Source organism: Odontesthes bonariensis, chromosome 1, assembly GCF_027942865.1.
Source record: "Odontesthes bonariensis isolate fOdoBon6 chromosome 1, fOdoBon6.hap1, whole genome shotgun sequence".
NCBI lineage: Eukaryota > Metazoa > Chordata > Actinopteri > Atheriniformes > Atherinopsidae > Odontesthes > Odontesthes bonariensis.
Genome location: NC_134506.1, coordinates 10311590 through 10338515, shown reverse-complemented (window position 1 = coordinate 10338515; position 26926 = coordinate 10311590). Strand labels below are relative to the sequence as shown.

Sequence of the window (26926 nt, the reverse complement as noted above, 5' to 3'; positions counted from 1 at the left end):
CTTTTAACTCATTTTGTGAAGTGTTTAAAACATTGAACATACCAGCTATTCATTTTGTTCCATGGGCCATTTAGTTATGTGTTGTAAATATATAATTATAACGGAACCATCATAAGGTTTTGTTTGGAGAGAAAAAATAGCTGTCTGTATTATATGGAAGTTTTTCTGTGCCATCAGAGTTTGAATACGAATTTCTAATATCGAATTTTTACAGTATCAAAATCAGACTTTAAATTTGAAAAACCAACAGTGGAAAAAAAAAATTCAGTGGAAAAAAAAACATCTTCAAACTCTGATGGCACAGAAAAACTTCCATAATATTAGTTTAACATCATATTTTAAAGGCTCACTCATTTTTGTTTCAGTCAGAACCGACTGAAGTTAGACACCTTATTTTGAAAGTCCTAACAGGAAACATCTTTAGTATTGTGTCATTGCACGCTGGAAGATTCACACTTCAGACTGTGTTCACTCTGGGTACCGAAACAGTGAGACCGACGCTTCACTGTCCGACCTGCTCCGGTAGGGTGACCACACAGACCCTGTCTGAGGACAGGACCGAGGGCAACTCTATTAGAGCCGGCTTTTAAGAGGATACCCCCCGGGAAAAGGGAAAACTGGACTCAAAGGGTAGAAGGACCGCAAAAATATGTCTTAAACGAAATGTCGCGTAGTTTTATTCGCTTACAATTTGTTACTTAAAGCTGGAAGAGTCCGTCAAACGTGGTGACCTTTGCGCTATCGATATCTGTTGCAACTTTGGGTGAATTGAGTGGCGTTTCTTTCGGGCATTATTATGAAGGTATTTTTGCCTCATTGGATATAGGACATGTTAGCAGTAAGTAATTTACCAAAGTATTTATCTCACAAACCCGGTGTTTTTGTAGTTGCCATTGCTGGGCAGGTGTAAAGTGCTTGTTTTGATTTTTATTTGTAACGTGCAAGTTCAAGGTTAGTAATTCAGAGACAACTTTGATGTAAATTGAACTAAACGTACTCTCCCTCGTGTAAGTCTCAGATAAGAGAGAACCTTAAAGAGAGGTGACTCTAAAGTACAAGCATTTCGGAGAGAAAAGCCGTGTAGGACTCGTGCTCTCACACGGGCCAAGACAACTAAGAGAGGTTCGTTGAAATGTGACTGAAACTGTGATGGAGCTCTCTCGAAGGACGCAAGTGCACTCTTCAAGAAAAATCTGCTCTCGGAAATAGTTCACCCAAGAGTTTTGAATAGAGCGTTAGACCCGCACAATTTAGCAATATTGCGAGTAAAAAAAACTCGTTTTCGTCACCGTATTACATCGCTGTCCTTTAATCACAACGAACCACGGCTAATTTCCCTCAACGACACGCATACGATGGCCTCCACCTCACGAGACAGCTGCTTCTGGTTGCTCTGGAGACGGACCCTGCTCGCTCTGTGGCTGTGTGCGGTTGGAGCGCGTGGAGCGGAGGATGAGAGCTCCTTCAACGCAGAGGTAAAAAAAACACGACACTGATATTACCGCCGAAGTTAAATGAGAGCAGAGGCCGCTTAAGTCACAGACGACAGCTTGCACAATTCTGGCGCTGCACTCAGAAAATAAACCAAATGCCAAATACTGCCCACAGTAGCAAGTGTTCCAACGTACAGTTTAACATTATGACTATCTTATGGTATGATTTAAAACGAAATAGGGCTATTGAGGGGTTAGGCAAACACCTGTTTTATATTACTGGCACAGATTACAGCATGTATCTGGCATGTTAGCTGGCAGGTGTATAGTTTAAAAAATAAAAATAATAAGACTTCATCTACTGCTGTGCCAATTTAGCGAAGAGTTCCTGGAGTTTGTTTCACTCTTTCTTCTTTACTGAACTACTTTATAAGAATGACATTGATTCTCAGATATTATCACATACAGCATGCATGTCCTCACATGGGATTGGACGTGTTGAAGCTAAGCTTGTTCTTGCCTTCCTGAACAAACGTTGAGCTAGACCTTTAGAGTCCTGTCATATTCATGGACGCTTGTAGTGATTTTCTACCGCGAGCTCACTCATACGATATGTTTATAATCTTTGTGAACTGTTTTTAGAGCTGACTTATTTCTCCCACAATATAGCTTTTTCTCCTGGGCAGTTATCTCTTACTCTTAGCCAATATGGACACCCTTAGACATAAATGTTTATGTAGGTGTGGCCTGAGATGCCAAAATATCATGTTGCAGCCTGAACCAACACCTCCTGAATTGGTGTTGCATCAGTCCAGCAGTGATCTTACTGACTTGTTTGTTTTGAGAGACAAAAACTGATAATTGACGGCCTATAAGAGGGAGATTAGTGGTGGAGACACACACAGACAGACTGACAGATGGAGAGACCTCCAGGTCATCAGAGAGGAGCTTGCATTACAGTCTCAGTGACCTGTGGGTCAGGTTGTCCGTCAGGTTGCAGCATTTTCTGTTTGCCTGTCATCGTAGCGTTGGTGTGTGCACATGTGCGCAAACACAGGTTTGTGTTCAATTGTCTTTCTGAGACGGAAGGCTCCTCACAAAGTGTGGATAGATGGGGCGTTTCTGAGCGCTCGTTGCTGAAGTGACAACAGCACGTCTGACCCACGTTGTGCGTGTATGCGCAGAAGACAGTTTTGCGTTATTGTGAGCATCTTGAACAAAGTGCACCTCAACTTCATTGAAGGTTTCTGTTCCAGAAAAGGGAACTTCAAGCTGCATGACTGATTTGAGAAGTCATGCCTGTCAACTTCAGTCAGAACATTGCACCCTTTTTATGCTATTCCAGAAACCCACTTACACTCGCTAGCATCTGGCTTTTTAGTGAAATGGAAAAGGGTTTAATTGGTAAATAGTTCTGCATCCACTGATGGCGCGTGGTGAGGACAGCAAACCTTTCTTTCTTTCTCCTTTTGTCTACTTGATTGTCTCACTTGGCGACTCTGAAACTGACAGCAACCACTCACAGACAAGAGGAGACCAGATTCATCGATTTTTACCTGACTGCAAGACAGCTGGCAGCTTACAATCAGTCCTGCTGTGTGGGGCTAGTGTCTGTGGTCCAGTCAAATGAATAATCTAACCCTAATTATCTCAAAAAGTCACGACTTTCAGGACCTGTGGTCCAACACAACCTGAAGAATACAGTGTCATGCCCTACTTTCATGTCGTTGTAGTTCAAGGCTTGTTCCCTGGCAGGCAGTGAGGCTACCGCACTGTTCCTGAATGCACTGCGGTGGCCAGTGTAAACGCCCTGATTTTGGTGTGAAAATGGCATAACAGACTGTCCATGGACTCCATGGACAAAACATCTCTTTAGACTGTCAGAACAACCGTGTTTACTATGCTCTGTGCAGTTTTCTAGCTTTTCTTGCATCATATTAGGATATGCTAAATTTCCCTGTTGTGCCAACCTGTGCAGTAGCGTCCACAGTCTGCGATGTCACAAGTGACTCCCCAAACAAAAAGAATATTGATGCTGGAAAATACAATGAGCACCTGTTGCCCAATTCAAACTATTTTTTAATTTGGAGCAGCAATAACTAGTAACTTAGTTAGAGGATAAGCAGCGGCCCTTGATGGCAAAGGGTGGGAGTTGTTTGATAAGATTGTAAAACCTCCTTCACTCTGAGTAAACAAACCAACTAACACCCTCTAACATCTGGCTTTTTCCTTAACTGACTCTGCAGTAGTGACGGTTATTCATTGCACTCAGCTCTGATCGGCACTGACGGCAACGTGGCGACGACATGGACACACTGATTAACCCAGCTTTCCCAAGGATACCTTGTACTTTTTTAATTTCGTAGCCAACAAATCCCTCCCTCCTCATTCAGCGCAGTACAGCACAGCACCTGAACATCGATCAGTCAGTATATTGAGTGAGATTAAAGGGAAAAATGAGGAACTATGCTACTATTTTCTGGTGCGTTTGTGACATTAAATGTGACTCATGAAAAAGCAAAACAAAGGAAACACCAAAGGCAAACTCTTCTGCTGACACTTTGTGTGTATTGGTCGCATACAGTTTCACTTTGGTGTTAAAACTGAGTGTTATTTGAGAAATAGGAATTTGTTACTGTTTGTTGGCCTGCCACTCGTTAATTTATGGTTGTGGGAGGGAAAAACCTGCCATTTTGACGTCACTAGCTGTCATATTGTGTGTGTGTCAGATGAATGTCTCTCTGCAGTCTGTGAGGAATTTATTTTCACCCGAAACAGCCAGATGTAGAATGAGGTGTGATATGGACATAAGGTGTTTTTTTTATAGATAATTTCTTAGATAAACAGGTGAAGTGAACACCGAAAATTGAATAAACTCTTAAAGCGGTCTGTGTTTTTGAAACAAACCAGAAAGCATCGGATTGTGTTACAACTACATCAAACACCCAGCATGCAGTTTATTCACATAGTGAAATATTTTGTCTGGAGGTCTGATCCTCACTCCTCAGTCCACGATTTGGCCTAAAATCTCAACTCCTACTCTGTCTGGACAAAAAAGGGTAAAGTGGGAGGTTAAAAGTATGGAGGGAACAGAGAGGGACTATTAGAGTGTGTGTGAGCAGAATCTGCGAAGCCTCCATTAAATGAGGGATACGTCACAGTATCGGCAGAGAGAAATCTGTAATAAATGAATTACAGGGAAGAAGTGTGACGGAAAAGAGGAAGAGTGTTAAGGTGGATGGTGGCGGCCGGTCTCAGCTGCGCAGCATGTGACGGCTGAATGTGACAGCTGTTCTCTAACTTGGAGCCAGGGACTCCGAGGCATCTCAGGAAATACAATGGACCCTTTTATCTGAAGAGAGAAAGCTGTGAGAGTGAAATCATGCTTAGGAGAGAATGATGAGGGAGCACAGAGAGAAACATGGACACGACGAAACACACTGAATGTGTGGAGTTTATAGTTAAAGTAGATAAGAGTGAATGTAACAAGAGGACGTTAACTTCTCGCTGCATTCTGGTGACTTATCGCTACACGAGACAGCTTCCTCAGTTCTCCTATCTGCCGTCATCCTTCTCAGCCGCACCTCCCCAGCTCTCATGTGACCGACCCTCACCATGCCTCCCTAAGGCCGTCATTGCTACCCTGATGGGGCATACTAACTATTACTTAGCATAGATTAAGGAGATTGTGCATTTATTCATTTGCTTTTACTTATTTCTTAAGCTTTTTTGTGAATCTTTGTGTGGATTTAAGCTGCAATCATTGTTTTCATTATTCATTAGATTGTTTTATAGATAAATTGTCTGAAACGTCAAAACGATTGGCAGACAACAAGGTATTTCACACTGTGGGACCTGTGAATGTGAAGAACGTTTAACTTTTTATTGGATGAAGTAATGAGGTGTGAAAACGGACCGATATGAATCCAAACTGAAGATGTAATGACATCAGTACGCAGAGCCCTGGATTGAAGAAGATGCATCATAAAACGTTCAATGGCCTGATTTTACCATTAAAATCTGGTCGACTAAGGCTTCAGTATCAGTGTTCGAGAGCAACCATCGTAGTGGGTCTGCACCGAGCGGAAGTCTGCACACCATTTAAAGAGCTAATCAGCTGGCCTGGCCTTTGGACAGATCGGTGAAATATTACGCCGATCATCGCTGCGCGTGAGGTAAACTAATAAAACATGTCCGATGAGCTTAGCTGACATCAAACATCTGTAAATCATTTGGATTTTATAAGAAGAAATGAACCTCGGGTGTCCATGGAGCATCGATTAAGCATAACGTTAGCACGACCGATCAGAAACCCGTCCGATGGGATGTCTCGATAAATCCCTGGATACAGCTAACTCCAGCAACAACAACATACAAAATGAATACATGGATACTCAAGAGTTTATCCGACCACAACTTAGCCACAAATTGGTGAGTTCAGATGCAATCAGTAATTCAGCATCTATTGCACTACTGTATTTATTGCTGAAGACCTTCACTGAGGTAGAGACTTGTCAATGAAAGGAAAGAATGGAGTAAAACAAGAATGATCAAACACGTACCGAAGCGTGAATCGTCTCTTACCCCATGTATCTAAGTATGAATTAAATCGACCCTTAAGGTAGAGTTACACACTTCAACCAAACGATCCATCAGTTATCAGAAAAAGCAACACATGGCTGATAGGGTTGATTGTTGATCACCTTACGTTACCGTACTAATGATTTCATCTCGATATATCAGGTGGCCTTACATTAAAAAATAGCAGCATTTCTAATCTCTGCGACTCCTCCACGTGTATTTGTGGGAAAATCTTGAAACTGAACAAATTAAATTTTGCTCTTGGTCTCTGTCTGCCTCTCTTTCTTTTTCACGACTCCATCCACTTATCCGTCCCCTCAGTAAGGCTTCCGTCGCGAACTCATGGCAGCAGACCAAGGCTCGGAATAAAAGCTCTGTTAGTATCTTGGCTGACATTGTGGTGGACACACACATTTATGCACGCAGTCCCACACTGGCAGGTTTTACAACTCCTTGTATATTGCTGGGTCTGGTTTTGGCAGGTAAGCTCAAGGACTCTTTGAAAGAGCATTTAATAGAAGAGGCCCAGCACGCGCACACATACATACACGAGCCCCGTCCTGTTCCTCGTGTTGTTCTGTATTCAGCCCAGCTGATGAGGGGAGGTGATTTACCGTGTAAGATGAGGAGGGTGGGGGTTCACATTCTTCCATACATCTTCCTAACAGCCCTGCAGCTCTGCCCTTGTACCTGGCAGCCTTGTTGTCGATGTGTGGGGATGCTGATCAAAGAGCAGAGTGAGAGCATTTTCCTGTCGGAATGACCGTTACTTTACACATTACCGAGATACAAACGCAATTCCAAAAAAGTTGCAGCGTAAACAACAATAGTGTCATGATTTGTAAATCATGTCGACCGATATTTTAGACGCCATAGAAGATAGAAAACATAGAAATGGGACTAAATATTGTAGCTTGTCTCTGAAAAGTTGGGACAGGCCCATGTTTGCTATCGTATCCCCTCTTCTTCTGCCGACAGTACGGAAATGTCCCATTCTTGTCTGAAGTATGATTCTAGATGCACACATTCACCCCCTCCCCAACGTTAGAGATGCAGCCTTTTGGACTGAGCGCTGATAACACGCTGGATGGTCCGTTTCCTCTTTCGACCAGAGGGCGCGGCGTCCATTAAGTCCACTTTTCCTCTGTCCATTTTAATCGTGCTTTAGTCCAGAGATCACAGTGGCGTTTCTGGATCAATATTCACATATGGTTTCTTCTTTGCAAGGTCGAGTTTTAGCCTGCATTTGTGGATGGCCGTTATGAACCGTGTTCTCAGACATGTAAGGGAGGCCCATTCGATGTTGATTTTGTCCCTTGTGCATATTTTCAGATTCTCAGAATATTTTGATGCTATTTTGTACGTTAGATAATTCAATATTCAACGTCTTTGAAAAGAAAAAGAATCGTGTTGCAAGTAACAACGAGTCAGTAACAGTAACATTTAAAAAAAAGCACCTTAGAGAGGCAGAGTCTCTCATAAGTAAATATCAGTAGAGGTTCTGCAATCTGCAAAGATGTTTAGAAACTGTGGAGCAATTTCAGAATGATTTCCTCAATCATTCCCCACAATGGACCTCTTTAGAAAAATAGAAAAAGGTGAAACAGGTTATTCGAGTAGAATCAAGAGGCGACCAAAGATTCACACGTCTAAACAAGTACGACCATCTAAACAGCAAGTTCTCATGCAACAAAATTAGATTTTTGAAAAAGGGGAGGAGGGGGAAGTGAACACTTTTTCAGTGCAGTAAATAACTTGTGCTTCTGATTTGTTTGCACGACGGCAGGTAGCAGGATCGGCATAAGTAGGAGAAACCATTGAACTGATGTGTGCCGAGACACACAGGAAAGCTCCATTTCATTCTGTCAGCAGCTGCAGCTCTGTGTGTGCATCGGGTCATGGAGACATTACTTACATCCTGCTTTTGTGATGAATTATTCATGTTTGGTGGAGCTTCAGTAGGTAAATCTTCATGCTCTGCCACATTCTTCAGTACATTTGTCACTTAGTCAGGTCTTGTTGCTGTTGTCATCTGCTTTCTCACACTCTGTCCGAAACAGAAAAAGGCATTTATGCAGGAGGTGTTTGAGCTTTGTTGACCGTGCCACCTGTCTCCCTGGCCTTGGCTTTGGGCTTGTGAGTTTCTGTGTATGAGAGACAGGAGTGTTTGCACGTTTGTGTGTGTGACCCTGTGTCGGCACGTTTTAGGCACGTATCCTTATCTAAAGGCAGAGGTGGGTCGGGGTCACTTCCAGTTCAGCCCTCACTACACCTCTTCCTGCAAAAACACAGACACACACACACACAGAGCCAGAATAGTTAGTGCATCACTGCTGCGTCGGGAGGAAAACGGTTAAGATAAAGAGAGTCTTGTGGTAAAGTCTTCTTTGATCTTTTTACAGCTCTTCTCATACACAAGACATTTATCAGTGTGCATATAGCAGAGTCGTTTCTTTTTCACATTATTGAAACCTGTGAAGGAGTAAAGAGCTGTTGAACACTGCTGGGATGAAGCGCTCACCACATATACGACTGTCTGTTCAAATGTGTTTGGGAGAACTGGCACGGAAAGTCTCCTCTGGCCAAATTCTGCTGTGCCTGAGGGCCCAAACCCTGTTGAATCCTAATGACTAGCAGATAGACTCCTAAGGATTTAGCTTTGCTGCCCTGTACCTTAAAGGGATTTGTGCTCTCGGGCTGAAATTTAAAGAAATGTTTTGCTCTGATTGAGTGAAACACACCTCTGAACTGCTGACAGATGTGGCCGCAGGCAACACGTTTCTGATGTATGTCCCATTCTTGTGAATATTACATCCCTGGAATACCTCAAAGGAACTTATTTGACCTGGTTTCAGATGCTCACTTCAAATTTCATTACATGACATAAACATCCGCCTGGAATTATGCATGAACTCAAAATCTGTTGATCAAAGGCCAGAAAATAAGGCCATAAAGCTTAGTTTATGGACACTTCTGATGCAGTGCAAACAGCTCTTAGTAACGCTAATATTAACGTTTAACATTTTGCTTTCTTCAAATTTCATATTTCTGAATAAACTGTCAAAGGCCACTTTGATGTTTAACCTCATGATGTCAGAAAAAGTTGCTGCTTGAGCAATCGCAATTTATCTAAGGGCCGGCTGTGGTCATCTCACCGTCTTAATTGATTACAAAAGATGAGATGCCATCCAAACCTGTCAGACTCAGCTCAGCTGTTGGCAGTGATTGATTGATTGATCGGGCATCGTGTGCTTCAGATAATTTATCACAGTTGCAATGTAAGGACGGGTCAAAGAAGAGGAAGGACACATGCAGGCAAAGCCTTGCTCATCTGATGTTGAAGGAAATGCACTCAGGCTGATGTGAACTTTAGGGTGGATGTCACGAGCTTGGCTGATATTCACATCCGGTAGAAGTGTTGGTATCCTGGTGTGTCAGCTCCTCTCATCGGGAGGTGATTTTAAATAAAAAAAATGGGTAATACGGCTTTTCCCTTTGACCTTTTTATTGTATGTACAGGAAGAGAGTAAACAGAAAATGAAAGGCTTAGCTTGGACTTTGGAAATGTTTTGTTTGTGTAGGAAACACCCTCACTAACTTGCCTGATGGGGCGTTAAGTCTAATTTAAATAAATTCATCATTCATTCATTAAAACAACGACATCGACCAAGTTGTTGAACCTTAAAAATAGAAACAGAAAAAGAAAAAGGAAATATATGCAGCACAGATACTTCCTTCTTCCTTATTTAGAAGACGTGTGTTTGAGAGATAAAATGAAAGACGCGAGTTTGTTTCATGGCTTTAAAGGAGTGGGTCAGTAAATACAGACATTCATCAGTAATTTGTGTTGTGAAAGAAGGGCGTGATTCCTGAAACTTGCACAAAGTTACTCAGACGCACGTTTTTTTTTTCTGCAGCACCACAAGGAGTGTGTCCATGAGGTGGAGTATCTATGTGAGAGGGAGTGCTTGCGATATTGGGTTTCGACATGACAGGTGGGATAGACTTTGCGTCATCCGTGATCGGGTCGAGTATCACAGTTTCTCCCCCGAGTCTGTCATCGACCCCCACCCCCACAGCCCAACCGCTCACATGTTCCCACAGTACAGTCGCATGCGTGTGAGCGTCGCACTCTCCCTTTTTCAAAAAATAATCAAATGACTAAATGCAGGCCCATTCACGTGTGAGCAGTGTTCCCAGGAAACCGGAGTATCAGGGGAAATCTCTGTCATGACATGACATCACAGAAGCTGGTCCTCAGTGATCATCACAAGCTACCCGCGTTCTAGTAAAAATACCGCTGCCATTTTTAGGGATGTACTGCCTGCAGTTTCCTTGGCTTGTTCCGATTTTTTGAAGTGTACATTTTTGACAAGTCTTTTATTTTGTCCCGCTGAGCTCAGAGCAAAACACGTCTGTATCGGCTGAAAGGAGTAGAAGATAGTTTTGATAAAATTCTTTGCTTTTTCTTCTTGTTTCTAGTCATGGCTGAAGATGTACGGTTACCTGCCCCAGGCCAGCCGACAGATGTCGACCATGCGATCAGCTGAGATCCTGTCCAATGCCGTCAGCGACATGCAGCGGTTCTACGGGCTGGAGATCACGGGACGGATGGATCCTCAAACCATCAGGTCAGTGGAGCTCAACTATAATACGTTTATACATATGGCTGCCCTTATTGATGAAAAACCATGTGCATTAAACCCCGTAAATGGCTGATCAAACCATTTTGGGTTCCAAGCTTAAGTTGAACAGTACATTTTCAAGTGTTTAGTCTTACACTAAAGATCAAAGCAGCTGTTGTATAAGAGAATGTACATTGTTTTCCCCTCTTCCTCAGAAACAGCAGCTAAGAAAAGTGCACATTCTCCCCAGTTGTTTAAAAAGAGTCAGTCAGTAGTGTGGCTGCTCTAAGCAGCACAGTGGTACATTTAAAACCAAACAACAAGAAGCACGCTGACTCCCAGCAGGGGCTCTAACATCATGCCCCCCCCCCTATTTTCACTCTCGGGAGCTTCATCCTTCAAACACACACCTCTCATCTGCTTCTGACTTCTTTCAACTCCTTCAGTGCCATGAAAAGACCCCGCTGTGGTGTGCCTGACAAGTTTGGAGGGCAGATCAAAACCAATGTGCGGCGGAAACGCTACGCGCTCACTGGACATAAATGGAACAAGAGCCATCTCACTTACAGGTAACCAAAAACAAAGTCTAATACAAATTCTTTTCAGAACTTTTTGTCCTCAAACAGAAGGCGGAAATATCTCTTTGTAGCTGACGCTTGAAGTAAATCAACTTTGTGTCGTAATGGCTTTTTGCCATTGTATATTCTGTACGAGCACAAAACTTGAAACAATTCCTTGATCTGGAGCTGTTGAGATTTTTGTCAATTCAATGTTGTTGAAACAGTGTGAAAATGAAAAACAGCCTACTGCAGTTCACTGGCCTCTGAGATCTGTTTGCTCTTCTTCTCTTTGTTGTCATAGTATTCAGAACTACACTCCCAAAATTGGAGAGTATAACTCGTATGAGGCCATCCGGCGAGCCTTTAAAGTCTGGGAGAAGGTCACCCCACTGACATTTGACGAAATCCCCTACCAGGAAATCAAATATGGACGCCGCAAGGAGCCCGACATCATGATCTTCTTCGCGTCGGGTTTTCATGGAGACAGCTCTCCTTTTGATGGGGAGGGGGGCTTCCTCGCTCACGCTTACTTCCCTGGACCTGGAATGGGAGGGGACACACATTTTGACTCTGATGAACCATGGACCATAGGGAACCACAATGTGCAAGGTAAATAGAGACAGAACTGCAGTGGGGATTTTAGGGTTTTCAGTGGTAACGTTCCACAGAAACGATACGTTTTTAGAGTTCAAAAGAAAGGTGCGAGGTGGATGGATGTGAGAAGTACATCTGTGTTTGTGTGTGTGCAGCCACACCGACAGTATGTTATGGTACATGGTTATTTTTCTAAACCGAAGGTGGAAGTAAGGGCTAAAACTAGATTTATATACAGCTCTCCTGCTAACATCTGGCGTTTGACTCGACTGGTTGTGAAGATATTGTAGGGTTTAAGCGGATTTTAGCCGTATTTAAAAACCCGTTTGAACATTTTGCTACATTTGGCATAAAAAGAGCACTATGTCCCCATGGCACTCCACACCTCAGCAAAATGTTGCCATGGTTCAGCGAGCCACATAATCGCTCATTTGTCAGGTTGTGCTTACTCTGCCTATCTTTGGGAAAAGTTGGGCTCTTGGTGACATTTCAGTCTCTGCCTAAACTGTACCTTCTTTTAGTTCTACGAAATAACCTCAATCAGTGTGAGAATCTCAACCATAACTCTAGCTGCATGCTGACATGTTTAACTAAAACTATACAGAAGTTAACATTTAGACCATCTGTTTGGCTCTGGTGCCTGGAGGAGGATTGCTTTTCTTTTTTTTTTTTTTACAATGAGCTTTCCCGCCCTGTTATCTGCATATAGATTGCAGACACAAATGGCTAAACGTCGTGTGTGTACGCATGACTGTCTGTTTGTATCTGTGTGATCAGCTGTGTGTGGGATGTGTTTCAAGACAGATCACAGGGATGGTGGAATGCCACAGTAAGTGGGAGTGCGTTCCGCTCGGAAAGGTCTGTAGACTGGTCCCCTTGTTGCGCCACGCTGCTTACACAGCTTAAAAGCAAAGTACGACCAAATTACAATGTGCGCTTGACTTTAGTTAGAAACAAAGTTCACACAGGCGCAGACTCTGTTTAATTAGGGCCTGCTCACCACCCTCCAGGTCACATTTTGCAAAAGTTTACGTTCTGTTGTTCTCTCAGCTGAGGCAGCTCGTTCTACTTGATCCAGCCGCTGGCTCAGGCCGCTTTGCTGCACATATGTATATGTTTTCAATTCCTCAGAGTCTGTAACGCTTTTATTCAATTTTGGCTGACGATTGTAGTAAACTACCAAGAAAACATGCCAAGCATTCATGAGTTTTATCTTCTTCAGTGTTCAAATTTGATATCTTGTTAACATAATGACAAACTGGTGATTTTGTTAAAAAGTTGAAACCAACGACCACAGTTTACCTTAAAGCAGTAAAGTTGTTTGAATTAGACCTGTAGAGGAGTATTCATGACAAAACATCTGCCGTACCGAGGTGTCCTTGAAACCAAATGAGCTCAGACCTCCTTTTTAATAGTGTTGAATCAGACTATATAAGCAATCAGTGGCTACACATAAAGAAGTAAAGAGGACAAATCCATTTCATCCACTCTTTGACGTTTTTTTCTTTCCTTCACCTCCGTCTCAGTAAACGACAGTTCTCTCGTGACAAAGACTGTTGGTGTTAACCTTGTGACGCACATTGTGATTAATCAGCCTTTCTATTCCAGATGATCTAACACAAACAGCTTTTATACTTTATCCAAAAACCTCAAACGCGCGGGCTGAAACGACGTCGCAGAAAAAGGTCAGAGGCTTTTGTGCTCGGATGAAACTTACTGTCGGTAAGTTACTGGTAAAAGGCACAGCAAACTTGGAAAGTGCGTTTCGGTTGTCAAGGTGCTGCCCTGGTCTGTCTTTTGTATTCTGGGAGTCTCCTTTCGCTGCTGAATAAATTGTAAAATGTGCTGAACACCAGAACAAAACTTCAGAAAGTTTGAAGAAAAGATCACGGACAAACTTTGTGGAGCCAGAATTAGCAGTTGGTGCTTTGGCTGAACTTCCAACTGTACTAAGACTTTTGAAGTTTACTCTTGCCCTGTCCAGCTGAATGGTTGTCACGGTTACCTCACAAAGGTCTCTTTATCTGCTGTCAGTGCTCACTCTCTCCTCATTCATCCTCTGCTATCTGTTGGACTCCATGTTCCCTTCTGCTGTTTTCTCCCCCTGAGTGTTGGTTGCAGCTTTGCAGGCCATGAGGACATTCATGTGACTTACATTACAGAAGTTTGGGAGAGGGGGGGGGGGTGTATCCTCGCGTGTTTCAAAGAGGAAATGAAGAGATGCACAAGGACAGGCATGTTGAGCATTTCCCCTTCTTCTGCATTCACAGCAGTGACATCAGTGCCCCAGAAGCGCGATGTCACGAGCACAAACCTGACCGATCAGTCTGGCTCATTTAGGGGCAAAGAAAATGGCCTTGCGAGTTCAAAGTTCATTTAGATCACGGCCCTGAGTGAACAACAACAAAGAGGTATTGACTGAGGGGAAATACCCAGCTGTGTGCTGGTGAACTTATATGAATATACAGAAAAACATAACTCTGTGGTTTTACTCCACTAAGAAAAAGTCTCCAGTTTGTATTTTATTTTGTCTGAGAGGAAGTTGATGCAGTGGTCACAGCTGTATTCTTATTGAGTCAGTGTGGCAGTGGACAGCATTTATAATTTGACTGGTGAGAAGTCACTGGAATGAATGCTGATTTCTATCAGCTGTCAGTGACATCCCTGTGGGTGATTTATGTGTCACTGTGGAGTTTTGGAGATATGTTAGAGAACAATGAACAATCTCTCTGAGTCATTAACTTGTGTCTCACACAGATCCATATGAATTTTCCTCTTTGTGGACAAGCACTTGCAGCTGTAATATATGTAAAATACGTTAATAGATGCGCAGTCCCATGCATTTTCTCTCTCTTCCTCTGACAAAACTCAGAAGCCCCCAGTTTAATGATTAAAATAAAATGACAACGTGCCCCTCCTCTAACTTGTCCCTTATTCATCCAGGTAATGACCTCTTTCTGGTTGCCATCCACGAGCTGGGACACGCCCTGGGCTTAGAGCACTCCAACAACCCGCTGGCCATAATGGCTCCCTTCTATCAATGGATGGAGACTGAGAACTTCCAGCTGCCTGACGATGACCGTCGAGGCATCCAACAGATCTACGGTAGGATGTCTTTCTGTTATCTTTTTTTCCCAACCGAAAAAGATTATCTGTTTTCTTAAGATTATTTCGAATATTTGCATTGAAAAATTAATAGTATGAAAAAAAAAAAAGTTTCATGTCCTAAAATACATGGTACATACTGTGTCAAAATGCATTACATCGTAAAGCTGTGTCCTGTACCAGCACTGAAAGCTTTATATTCAACACAGCCAGTCAGATTAACCCACTCACTCTCACTCTAAAGGTCAGCCAGACGGTGGCCCCACCCAGGCCCTGCCCACAGTGACACCCCGTCGCCCGTCGCCCAGGCCACCGCACGCACCTCCACGACACCCTGACCGCCCCAGGACCACTGACAGGCCAGATCACTACGGGCCGAATATCTGCGAAGGGAACTTTGACACAGTGGCTTTGCTGCGAGGAGAGATGTTTGTTTTCAAGGTAAATGCTTCGAGGATCAGGAAGTTGGGGCATTTCTAATTTTATCCAACACGAGTTTATCTTCTTAAAGGCTTGTTTTCAGTGTGTGTCCTTGCTTGGAAATTCAGCCAGTTAACCGCATCAGTAAATTAGTTGGGAATCAGTGTAAGACAAAGGGTGTGTGCATGGCCAACAAGTGGTCTGTTTTCAATCAGGTTCTGTGAACTGTAAACCAACAGGGCTGGTGTTCTTTTATGAGATAGAGCACTGTTAAAAGGGTGGGGGGTGGTCAGGTGTTTGCTTTAAAGAGCCTCTGGACCTTTACAAAACTTTTAAAAGGCGTTAAGCAGCAGTGAGCTGTTAGCTGCTCAGCTTTTAGCTCGAAACTGCCAATATTTAAACGGATCATTCTGCTGTCGGCTGTTTTTACTCCTAGTGTGGTTTCATTATTTATTGTAAAGTCTGGGTAATGTGGATGTTATGCAGTAAAATCGAGTGGTTATCTGTCATTATCCAGCTGCTATCTGTTTTTAGTAATCATGGCAGTTGCATTTACTGCTCAGTCTCAGGGAAGTGAGAAGTCTGTGGGACTGCTTTCAGAGTTTACTGAAATTTCAGCAACAATTAGGACTCCATTCCCTCTTCTGTGTTTTCATCTGTGCTGATAGTCTAGAAAAGAGTGCAGCACAAGGATGAGCAATGGTCTGTTTCAGTGGGAAAGGTCAGAGGTGGTGTCCAGTGTTGATACCACTGAAGAGCTCACAGATCAATCACTGCATATCTTAGAGTGTAAGTGTGGTTGAAGGTGCCCAGGATTTAGAAGAGCTGAGATCCAGCTAACTGGACACGTGCTGCACGTGGTCAAAGAGTTATATCGGTGCTCAGGGGTCTCATCTCTGCCAGTGGACTCTGTATTCCCGAATTTCTTATTTGAACTACATTAATCTGTCATTCAAGATCCCCCAAAGGATGAATCTTTATGACTTCAGAATTTTAACTCCTTGGTGCTGTCATCAAGAGGAAAGTTTCATTTGTCGAGCACATGTAAAAGCTTTTCAACTTGCCAAACTTATATTGGGAACACAGTGAACAGTACATCCACTCTGTTCTTTATTGAACGACACGATGGAGCTTGAGTACAGCCTGACAGATTGACAAGCATGCTGCAACCTTGTTGCATTTAACTTTTCTGACCGCTGAGCTTTTTTTTTTTTTCATGAAAAAAAGCCCTAGCTACAAATCTATTGTGCTCTTTGGCCATCCTTAACGAGTATAAACTATTGCTTTCCTGCCACAGGTTCACCTACCTGCATTTGCTCTCATATTTATATGAATGAATGTGAGAGGAAAAATTTCTGCTCCTGAGTGATCACTGACGTGTAAATGTAGCTAAAACCACAGCACAGTGTTTATCTGTTACTGTGCATACTGTATGGTGATTGTTTTTAGCAGTTATGAAATCAGGACCATATTATAGCTGACACCATCCGTAAAGGGAAACGTTCCATTTGCTGTCACCGTGCTAAACAATAGCTGTAAGGGGCCAACAAAGGGCTTTAGCTACTTTCCATTGAAAGATGGGGACTACAGCGTGAACATATACAGTAACACTGATTTAATGATGAACTTTTCAAAGCTGCCCATCCAAACAGGACAATGCCTTGAAATGCTGCAGCTTCATGTCTTTTTTTACGACTTCTTTCTCTCTTTTTCTTTTCTAAATGAATGTTTAATTAAAAACAGACTGATGGTTCACAGTTAATGCAGCAACGATTTTATCAACTAGTGCTGACTCTCTTTGCTCTATTATGATCCGGGGCTTTGCTTGAGATGGTTATCTCTGTACTCTTCAATTTCAAATAGTCCCCATGCCAATTTGAAATTGATGTCTTCACGGTTACACTCAGAAGCTCTACGTATTACTGAAAGACTTTGCGCTATGCTGCTATCACTCTGCAGAGTCAAAATCGCTTCAGTTATGTGAGCGGGAGCAATCCGCAGCACATCAGTACCACTGTTTCTCTGTGCAATCCTGTCCAGTAAAAGAAGAAAGTGGCTGTGATTTTGCAGGAATGTTTCTCTTTCTTTGGAGAGCAGAAGGCAGGATGTAGCAGCAGAGCTGCTCCCACACTGAGATCTGGTCAGTGCTGCTGAGGACTAATATGGACAGTTCGGCTCTGATCCCGTTGACACCTGGGTCTGTCAGACCTCACAAACCAAGAGTCCTTTTCTGTTTCTCACACCTCTCTCCAACTCTTGTCCAATCTGTTCTTTTCCACGTGCCGCGGCTTACTGTCTGTCTGCCAGGGTGTCCTGCGTGAAGGACGAAACAAGGTGTGCTTGCCAGAAAGATGCAGCGCTGAGCATTTTACTGTTACATTATCCAGGACAAGAAGCACTGCTTCTGACTCTCCACTGATGAATTAGTCAAAGGACTTCCGCTGAAAATATGTCCGCGTGCAGCACGTGGAGTAGATTTGAATTTCCTCGATACTAAAGTGTCATCGAGTGACGCTGAAAAAATGTGCTGTTGGCGATTTATCTCGTTTTGTGCTGTAAACATGTCCATAGAGTGAGACCGGCTGTTATTAACCTGGCAGCGCCCTGCTGTGGGGGTGGCTGGGGCTCAGGTGTAAAAAGGCTGCCTTCCAATCAGAAGAGCAGCGGCTTGATCCCCGGACCCTTCATGTGTTAAGGTGTCCTCGGACAAAGCACAGAGTCTTGAAATTGAAAGCAGTAACATCAAATCAAATCAAATTTATTTGTATAGCACATTTTCATGTACAAAACAATTCAAAGTGCTTCACATAAAATAAAAGAATTGCAGCAGGGAGTGGAAGAAGCATTAAAAATACATAAAAGAACATGTCTCAAACAGGTTGGGAAGAAGGTATGTTTACCACGATGTAGAACCCCCTCTTCTTTTTAACAATAAATAATGAGAGTAAATAATGTTCCTGAACATAACATTGGGAAGACTTGAATAACTTTTTATCTGAAACAAAGAGGTGTGCCTTCCTTCTCTAAGAACGGCTCACTTGGAATTCACAGTCAGGAATTAGGAGAGAAAAGAGAAACTGCAATTTGAAGCTTTTTCAGAGCACAACAGAATAAGACATCCGTGAAAACTGCTTCATGTTGTTCCCTCAGGGCCGTTGGTTCTGGAGGGTGCGCAGGAACAGGGTTCTCGATAATTACCCGATGCCCATCGGTCACTTCTGGAGGGGTCTGCCTGGAGACATAGACGCTGCGTATGAGAGACATGACGGCAGGTTCGTCTTCTTTAAAGGTAAGCAGCACGTTGTCACACCGGCGCTCCTCAGGGAACAACTCCTGCAATATGAGACATTTTTTTTATCAAGTCATAATTTTGGCATTGTCATCATTTATTACTCATTCCTGGAAAGCAGATGAGCGAGGAATGTCGGACTGTTACGCTGCGTCTGCATGATTCACGCCTCATCACCAGTCGATCAGTCTTATGTAAAAACACGTCAGCTTTCTCAGGTGGATTTATTCCATTCCTTTCATCTTTATATTCAAGATATTGCAATTTTCTGAGCATATGGCACATATGGCTTTTATACCTTCGGTATCACATATGTGCCCTCCTGCTACAAAAGAAGCAAACGAAAAAGAATGAAATGAATATATATAGATATATATGTATATATCCACCATCTGGTTTCTCCTTTTTTGCTCCTAATAAATGCATATTTCTTCATGGTGATTTTAAAGCATCATGTCAGTGCTGTCATATTGTGGCAGTAAAACAGATTGTGGAGCTTTTTCCATCTTTTGCAGATAATGTTGAAGATATACACACGGCCCCGCCTCCAGAAGAAAGCAGCAGTGCATAATGTATTCTACATGCAGAGTATAAATCTCTTTTGGCACAGCCCATTATTTATCCTGTGAGTCACTGAGAGCAGCTTGTCTTTTACAACGCTGGATAAAGTTGTTGAATGAAGAAGGAAGAGCTCAGCCTTTAATGGTGCTTGACTCTGGGAGCGACAGGCTTTGGGGCAGCTGTTGATAATGAGGAGAATGATGTCATCGGCGAGCCCCTCAGCGTGAGACTTGGCTGCGAGCCATTAATAAAGAAAGGATCAGACAAAGGAAGAAGAAGAAGGAGGGAGGAAAGTAAGAAAAAAGCAGAGCTGAAGATACAGTACAGACAGTGGAGGGATGCCTGCTGCTAATAAATGAATCAGATCGGTAAACTGTACTTTGCAGTCCAGTCACAGCAGTTGTTTGTCTTCTCATGCCTCTGCTCTCATGAAATGGACCAAAGATGTTTTAAAAGCCAAGAAGTTGAGCAGCCAGCACCGATGTCCCTGCCACAGTGTCGGGATTCTTATTTTATTATTACAGAATGTAGTTTAGGCACCAAATCATAAGAGCTTGAATAAGCTCAGTTGAAAACTGAAGAAGCCTTCTGGATGAGAGGTGAAAATGTCTTCAAGATCTAAGAAGAAGTCCAGTTACCCTTATTCAAGCTCTTATGATTACCGTGACCTGGATGACTGACATGTAGGCGTCATATTGTACACTGATAACACTCCGCATTCTCCAAATGTTGGACTGATTGAACTAATATTACTGCCAAATGTGTTTCGAGCAAAGGTCCATATCTGTCTTGGCTCCTATTTGTTCGTCTGTTTGGCTGAATTTGATGAAAACTGGACTTTAACCCTGGACAAAAGAAACAATGTTACAGTTTGAAGTGAATCCAGATTTTCTTTAGAAATGCAGAGTAGGACTTTGGCCTTTAACAGAGGCTCACAGAGTGTCTTTCAGGGTGAAAAACATGCGATATAATGGTTAAAAAATAAGTCCCTCTTAAAATTTCTCTCAGACCTTCTGAATACAAGCTGGTAAGGCAGCCTACCACTGATGAAGGATTACTTTCAAGAATGCCTTTTATTGTGTTACAAGGGTGTGTGGATGGATGGTGTTTGTACTGAACATCAGATAGCTGGAATACCTTAGATTCTATAATGTGTAATCCCGGTTTGGGAAGAAAGAACAACGGAGAACTTGGGATACAGTAACATGCAGACTTAAAGTCAACTGCACAGCTCTTGTATTTGTATCCGCTGTTCTTATCCCAAAGTATCCCAGCTGTCATAGAAACAACAATCTTTATCCCCTTAGAAAAACAAGAGATACATGGAAAGAAAGAATTAAATGTTTTGGTCATTGAAGGATTCCTGGAAAGTCTTGGAAAACTGTGAAACAAGTCGGAAGAATTTACACAAGGGCTATGTACCGCAGGAACCCCTGGGAAGCTATACGTCAATCTCTTGTTCTCTCCAGATGTGTAGTGTGCAGTGTGGTGCTTTCATTTCAAACAAGGAGCAAGGGGCCAGAGCTGGGTGGATGGATGGGTGGTTGGAGGGGAGGCAGATTGAAGCCAAAAAGAGATGTAATGGAGGAATAGAGTCCCCCCCATCTGACACTGAGAAACAGTAAAACCTCCCCTTCAGCAAGAAATCTGCTTGCGCCTGACACGAGACCAGCCACTCCTGATGGATAATTACAAGCCAAACCCAAAGTCCTCAGTCAATGATGTCGTACTCACTCCTGCCGTGTTTTTGATTGCTTGCCAACAAATCATTACTGCATTCTTATAATTTACAAGTGGGCGGAAAGGCTGGTTTGGTTTCTGAGAGTGTTGGCCGAGATTGCCAGCAAATGAAACACATGGGCAGAATGTGAATGTGTGCATCCACTCTGGAATTTGCATGACGTGTTTGTAACCAAGTGTACATGTTACATACTGTGTGATGGGGTGTGTCCCAACCCTTATTTTCCACAAGGGCTGTGTGAAAAAGCGTTGTTAAGCAATTTTCTGCTCTCCCCTTATCCAGGAAACAGATTCTGGCTTTTCAGGGAGGCAAACCTTGAACCGGGTTATCCACTGGAGTTGGTTGATTATGGTCAAGAAATTCCGTATGACCGAATAGACGCAGCCATCTGGTGGGAGCCATCCGGGTACACTTACCTCTTTCAAGGAGATCGGTAAGGAAGCCGTCAACCTCTCAGCATCACAGATGGTGAATAACAGGGGTTTTCACATGCTACCTGGATCTTAGTATGTCATAGCTCCATGTCAAAATCTATGGTTCCATGAAACAAATGTAAAAGACTAGGGCTGGGCAACGATTAAATCACATGATTTCCTTGATTAATCACGATTAATCGCCCAAAAACCCCAAAAACATTTTTAGCATTTAGCTTTATTTTAAATGTGCTGCCATATGAATGAAAGTGCCATAACATTTGTTGTGCAAACACACTTTTAACATCAGCATCTTTCTGTAGTTTTTATGTAGAAGCCTCGCTCCACTGTCTGTTTCCTTGAATGACTTGCTGCTATCAGTTGTGTGTTTTGCCTTTAAGTGATATTTTAGACTGGAACTACTACGCTGAGAAGACAATTCAACTTGGCAGTGTTTACAGATGACTTTGGTTCTGTCGACTCCGCCGTCTGGAAGAACTTTAAAATGAAAATGGCCGAGTAAAAGTTCCGTACCCTTCTCCATGTTTGGTAGATTCGCCGATTACTTTCTTTTCCGATTCCGCAGCAGACGGCAACAGACTTTTACAAAATAAAAGCCTGTGAGCAACAGACTTTTACAAAAATAAAATAAATAATAAAACAGGGATGGTCCATGGCTATAAGAGGCTATAGTCCTCACTGCAGCTGGCCCCGGTTCGAGTCCCGCATCGGACCGCCCTGTGCTGCGTGTCGTTCCCCCTCTCTCTGCCCCCTGCTTCCTGTCTCTCTGAACTTTCCTATCCATTAAAGCCCCCCCCCCCCAAAATGTATTATTATTCTTTTTTTAAATAAAAAAAGTAAAACCTGTGTTAATGCGTGATAAAATATTTATCGGCGTTAAATAATTAACGAGCCCTATAAAAGACATTCTATATTCCCAAGTATCTGGATGTGAGGCAAATAAATCAGATTCCTATCGTACTGTGTACCTTGACTTGACCCACTCTTCGGTGTGGTTTATCTATCCTTGCCACCTAAATAGTTCAGTATGTGCACCACCTTTTGTCACAGCAGTTGTCTCAGTGTGTGGGAGAAGCAGCTCAATCAAAGACATCAGAGAAAATTTCCTTTGTAATTCTGCAGCCGTAATCTCTTTATTTTCATGGCTGCCCCATACTGTAGGCTCTCACCGCCTGCTTACGGAGGAAGAGTTGTCCGGATTGGACTTTTAAGATTCCCAACACTCCTCTGTGCATGTGAAGCTGTCCAGGAGGAAGAGCAGAAGCTCTATTTAAACGCTTCTTACCTGAAAAGGTCATAACGATGTGTGAACATACTGAACTGACTCTGCTCTGCTGTGGAATACAAATCCAACAATAACACAATTCTACACACAGTGGGCTCATCCCTCTGTAAGCGCAGTACACATTTCGGCTTGCTCGTGTGTTTATACTGAGAGCAGATTTAAATGTTCTGAGGAAACAGTTTGGCTGTACACACTCCATGTTGGCCCACTATAAACTGAATTCAGTAAGAAGCCCGTTCCATGCTTGTTTACACGGTTGATAAACAGTAACGAGCCCCCCCCCCCCCTCCCCCGCTGCTGTGTGCAGGTACTGGCGTTTCAACGAGCAGTCGCGCTCAGCGGACAGAGGTTACCCGAAGCCAATCAGCGTTTGGGGGTCCTCGGTGCCCTCTTCTCCCAAGGGGGCCTTCCTCAGTGATGATGGGGGTGAGCTGAGACGTGATGAGAGGTTTCTGTGTGTGTGTGTGTGTGTGTGTGTCTGTGGTAGATAGAGATATGGCTGAAACAAAGAATCAGGGAGTGGTCCTGCACTCATCATCGTGTGTGTGTGTGTGTGTGTGTGGGGGGGGGGGGGGGGGGCTGGGAGCTGAATCTGAGCTGACATGTGCAGTGCTTTCTGCTGCAATGATCGTACACATGTTGTCACATTTAGAATGCTCACACTAACATGTATGTACTTACGTTTTCTGCTCTCCTTGCATATTTCAGCATACACCTTCTTCTATAAGGGTTCCAAGTACTGGAAGTTTGACAACCACCGTATGAAGAGTGAACCAGGCTACCCCAAGTCCATTCTGAGAGATTTCATGGGCTGCAGCGTGGACCTGGATCCTGACCGGGACACAGACTCCGGGCGCAAATTCCCAGACGTCAACCGCCCACCGTTCAACCCGGACGCGGGACGCGACAGAGACGGGAACAAAGACCGAGACGGAACAGATCGCGACGGAGGGGACAGAGACACGGGAAAAGGTTCGGACAACAACAAAGACGAAGACTATCGGGAGGGTCGAGAAGAAGACACCAACGAGGTGGACGTGGTGCTTACGGTGGACGACGAGGAGAGGACCATGAACATTCTGATGGTTACCATCCCCCTGGTCCTGGTGCTGTGCATCCTTGGACTGGTCTACGCCATCATCAACACGCTGCAGAGCAAAGGGGCGCCGCGGCTGCTGGTGCACTGCAAGCGCTCGCTGCAGGCCTGGGTTTGAGCCTGACTCCAGGAGGCGCTGGACTTTGAACTCGAATGGGACTTTAGATACCTCCCCTCCTCTAACCCAAACCTCTTCCCAGTGATCCATATGTCTCTGTGCTCAGTGGCTCCTGCAACTCTTAGTTCATGTGGTAGTAGATCCATGCAGATACTGTGCTGATACATCGGCGAGCATAAAATATGTCTTACATTCACACACACCCCTGTCCCCCATGGTGCTCTACAAAGCGGCGACTGCAGTCTATTTATATGAGAGAAGTTTGCACATTGTTTTGTTTTTTCATGTTTTGTTTTGGTTCATTCTGTGTGACTTTTTGGTTGTTATTATTGTTGTTTTTAGACCAGGAAGGCCGTCCTATTCTCTCAGTAGTCTCTGCACCACCCTCCCTCTTCCCCTAATCTCAGCAGGGGCTTTTTCCAATCTGATAACTTGACATCTGCTCATGTCATCTTATTAGCCACAAAAGAAAGTCGTACAAACAGTTTGCAGCAGATTTGCAGACGGTCCGCCGCGCTTCAGGTACAGTCTCTCCTTCCCCTCATCATTTCTGCTCCCTTTTCTCTCAGTATAGCATGTCAGTGACAGGGAGGAGGGCTGGAGAATAGCTGGATTCGGTCCCAACATTGTAGTTTACAGTAAAGACCTGCCATGAGCCCAGATATTATTCCCCCGTTATGGTGTGATTTTCACTTTAAAGGTTGATGCAGAGATTATTACAACTGAAATCTTATATTTAGCCATTCGCAGTCCTGCGCAGAAGTCTTGCGGCACCAGCCTGACTTTCATGTAATCTTTAAAAATGGTCTCAAGCAGCAGTTCTCCAGACTTTCTGAAGAATCTTTGGACCTTGACTGCTTAACACTGACATATGAATCATTCAGGTGTAAAGAAAGTCCAAACTTTAGGGATGAACCCTTGTTGTGTGGAAACATTTTCCTTGGGGTATATGAACAAGTGAGGGGTGGCTTTTGAGACTTTTGCACAGTACCTCCCGTCAGGGGTAATGATAACTTAACAGTCCCAAAGTAATTGCTGAGCTCTGTCCTGTGAACACTGCACGACAGGCCGTGTATTTTCTTTGTGGACAACACGATCAGTACCACTCCCAAGTCTTTGTGCTAAATATGAAGCTACAGACTGTTAGCTTATGTTAGCTTTAAGCCTGGAAGCAGCTGGCTGGGCTCCACCGGCATCTTTAAGTTTTATCGCTGAACACATTACTCCTTTTTTGTTCTTTTCGTCGTACAAAACTGTGGTGCAAATTAAATCTGGAGGAGGCACATTTGAAGAGCTGCATACAGTATCAGCAATGACTTTTTATGAGTACAATCTTAACAGAATGCCATAGAAGTCATGGCTTTGAAAATAAGATCCAAGTTGTAATAAATTGTAATTTCCTTTTCATTCTGAGACAACTGAAGCCTGATTTTCCTTATTTAACATGCGGCCACACAATTGAACAGAGTCTACCTTCTTTCTTTACCTTATTTGGAAAGTATCTGAAGACCCTCGGGCTAAAAGGGTAAACAGACTTTAAAGGGGACCTCTTCCCTTTGCTTTTAGTTACAGGTTTAATTCTCAATGTGCCTCTGTTCTGTCAACAATCAGACCTTTTCTTTGTTCTGCAGAGGAGATGGACTGACGGTCGATGTAAAGAGTCAGCTCACTGTGAAATGGAACAGGAGACGGAGCACTCATTGTGTGAGCGAGTTGTAAAATGAGGGACTAACAAACCAAAGCCTTAAACTTGAGCAGTGGCAGGGTGCTGCTCATGTCCTATGCGGTTTCTAAACGGCTTCCTGGTGGTGAATCTGCCTGTGCTCCTGCTGTCAGGGTACCTGCCTGCTTCAGGGTGGGCTCGGGCCATTCGGGCTCATGTGAGCGCAGACTAATCCTCTTCATCAGAAACAGCAGGTGTGTGCAAGTGCCCCCCGAGACCTTTGACCTAAATCTTTAACTCCCAGAATCAAAACACTTTCTGTTCGCCTTTCATCTGGCCAGAACAAAGAAAGGATGGCAGCAAGAGGAGAGAAAGAAATATTTTCTAAACCCCCCCATTACGTCTGTATGAAACGGTGTCCTTCACCACTAATCAGCTGTTCTGTTCTCACATGGAAGCCAGTGGCTGCCATGGTGACATGCGCTGAAGAATCTTAAAAATGACGACTACACTGTTAAACTGTTGTGAAGGGGCTCAGGTGGGTAAAACCAAAGGAGCCGTCTTAAAAACAGCATTTGTTTCCGATCCGGTCATGGATTTAAGTCGAAAAACAGCTCTAAAAATGAGTTGTTTGACTTCAGATAGCAATAGGAGGAAGGCTTATCTGAGCTAGCATGGGGGGGGGGGGGGGCTTTGCTTGCCAGGTTCAGGTTACTCAGATGTGGACAGGGAGGGTTAAGAGATTCTAAATTTCCTCCAGCAGAAGTGAGGAGGGGGGGGGGCGGGCAAAGGGGAGGAGGCTGACCTCGACTCCCTGAGCTTGCAAAGTTTGGATCTCAGGAATAAGGAGGAGTGGGAAGAAGAAAGGAGAGAGAGAGAGAACTGGCAAAAGCTCATGTGACCCAAATTCTCCTGCAGGCTCAACAGCAGTAACTGGCCAAGGAGGAAACTTTAGCTTTCAGTAGGGGACAGACCTCTTCAGGACGGTTGCTAAATTGCTCCGCTTGTAGATATTTATGTGGCCCATTACGTCTTGTAAAACATGTGTATCGCTGTATTAGACGGCTGCATTTATATTGATATAATCCCACTTTCTTTTGTGACCGTCAGAGAGGCTGGCACATCACACTGTTAGGCACCCCGACAGGTGACGACAGGTCGAGGTGAGACCCCCAAACAGACAGAGTTAGCAGGACTCTGACTGCTGAAAGGAAGAGCAGAAACAGCCGTCACCAGAAGTCTGGAGATTGATCTGAGGCAGGTCGATTGCGGTTGCTTGGAAACGGTGTCCTGTGTCCATCGCTCACCTCCTCATCATTGAGGTTTTTGCGGGTGGGGGTTGGCGGGAGCAGCTAATCAGCGTTAAAAGCACCCCCGCCTTCGTCTCCACTGTCCTCTCCCGTCCTGCGCTTCCATTGGTC

General features: G+C 43.7%; 1 protein-coding gene across 1 annotated transcript; it reads left to right on the top strand.

Annotated features, from left to right (window-relative positions):
- The first annotated feature begins 480 nt into the window (after positions 1-480).
- mmp15b (matrix metallopeptidase 15b) lies at positions 481-26180 on the top strand. The gene is made up of 10 exons (XM_075469883.1): positions 481-1475; positions 10497-10645; positions 11086-11208; positions 11501-11808; positions 14737-14898; positions 15143-15339; positions 18469-18607; positions 21192-21342; positions 22936-23054; positions 23337-26180. The coding sequence occupies exons 1-10, from the start codon at positions 1356-1358 to the stop codon at positions 23840-23842; spliced, it is 1974 nt and encodes a 657-aa protein (XP_075325998.1). The 5' UTR covers positions 481-1355; the 3' UTR covers positions 23843-26180.
- The last annotated feature ends 746 nt before the right edge of the window (positions 26181-26926 follow it).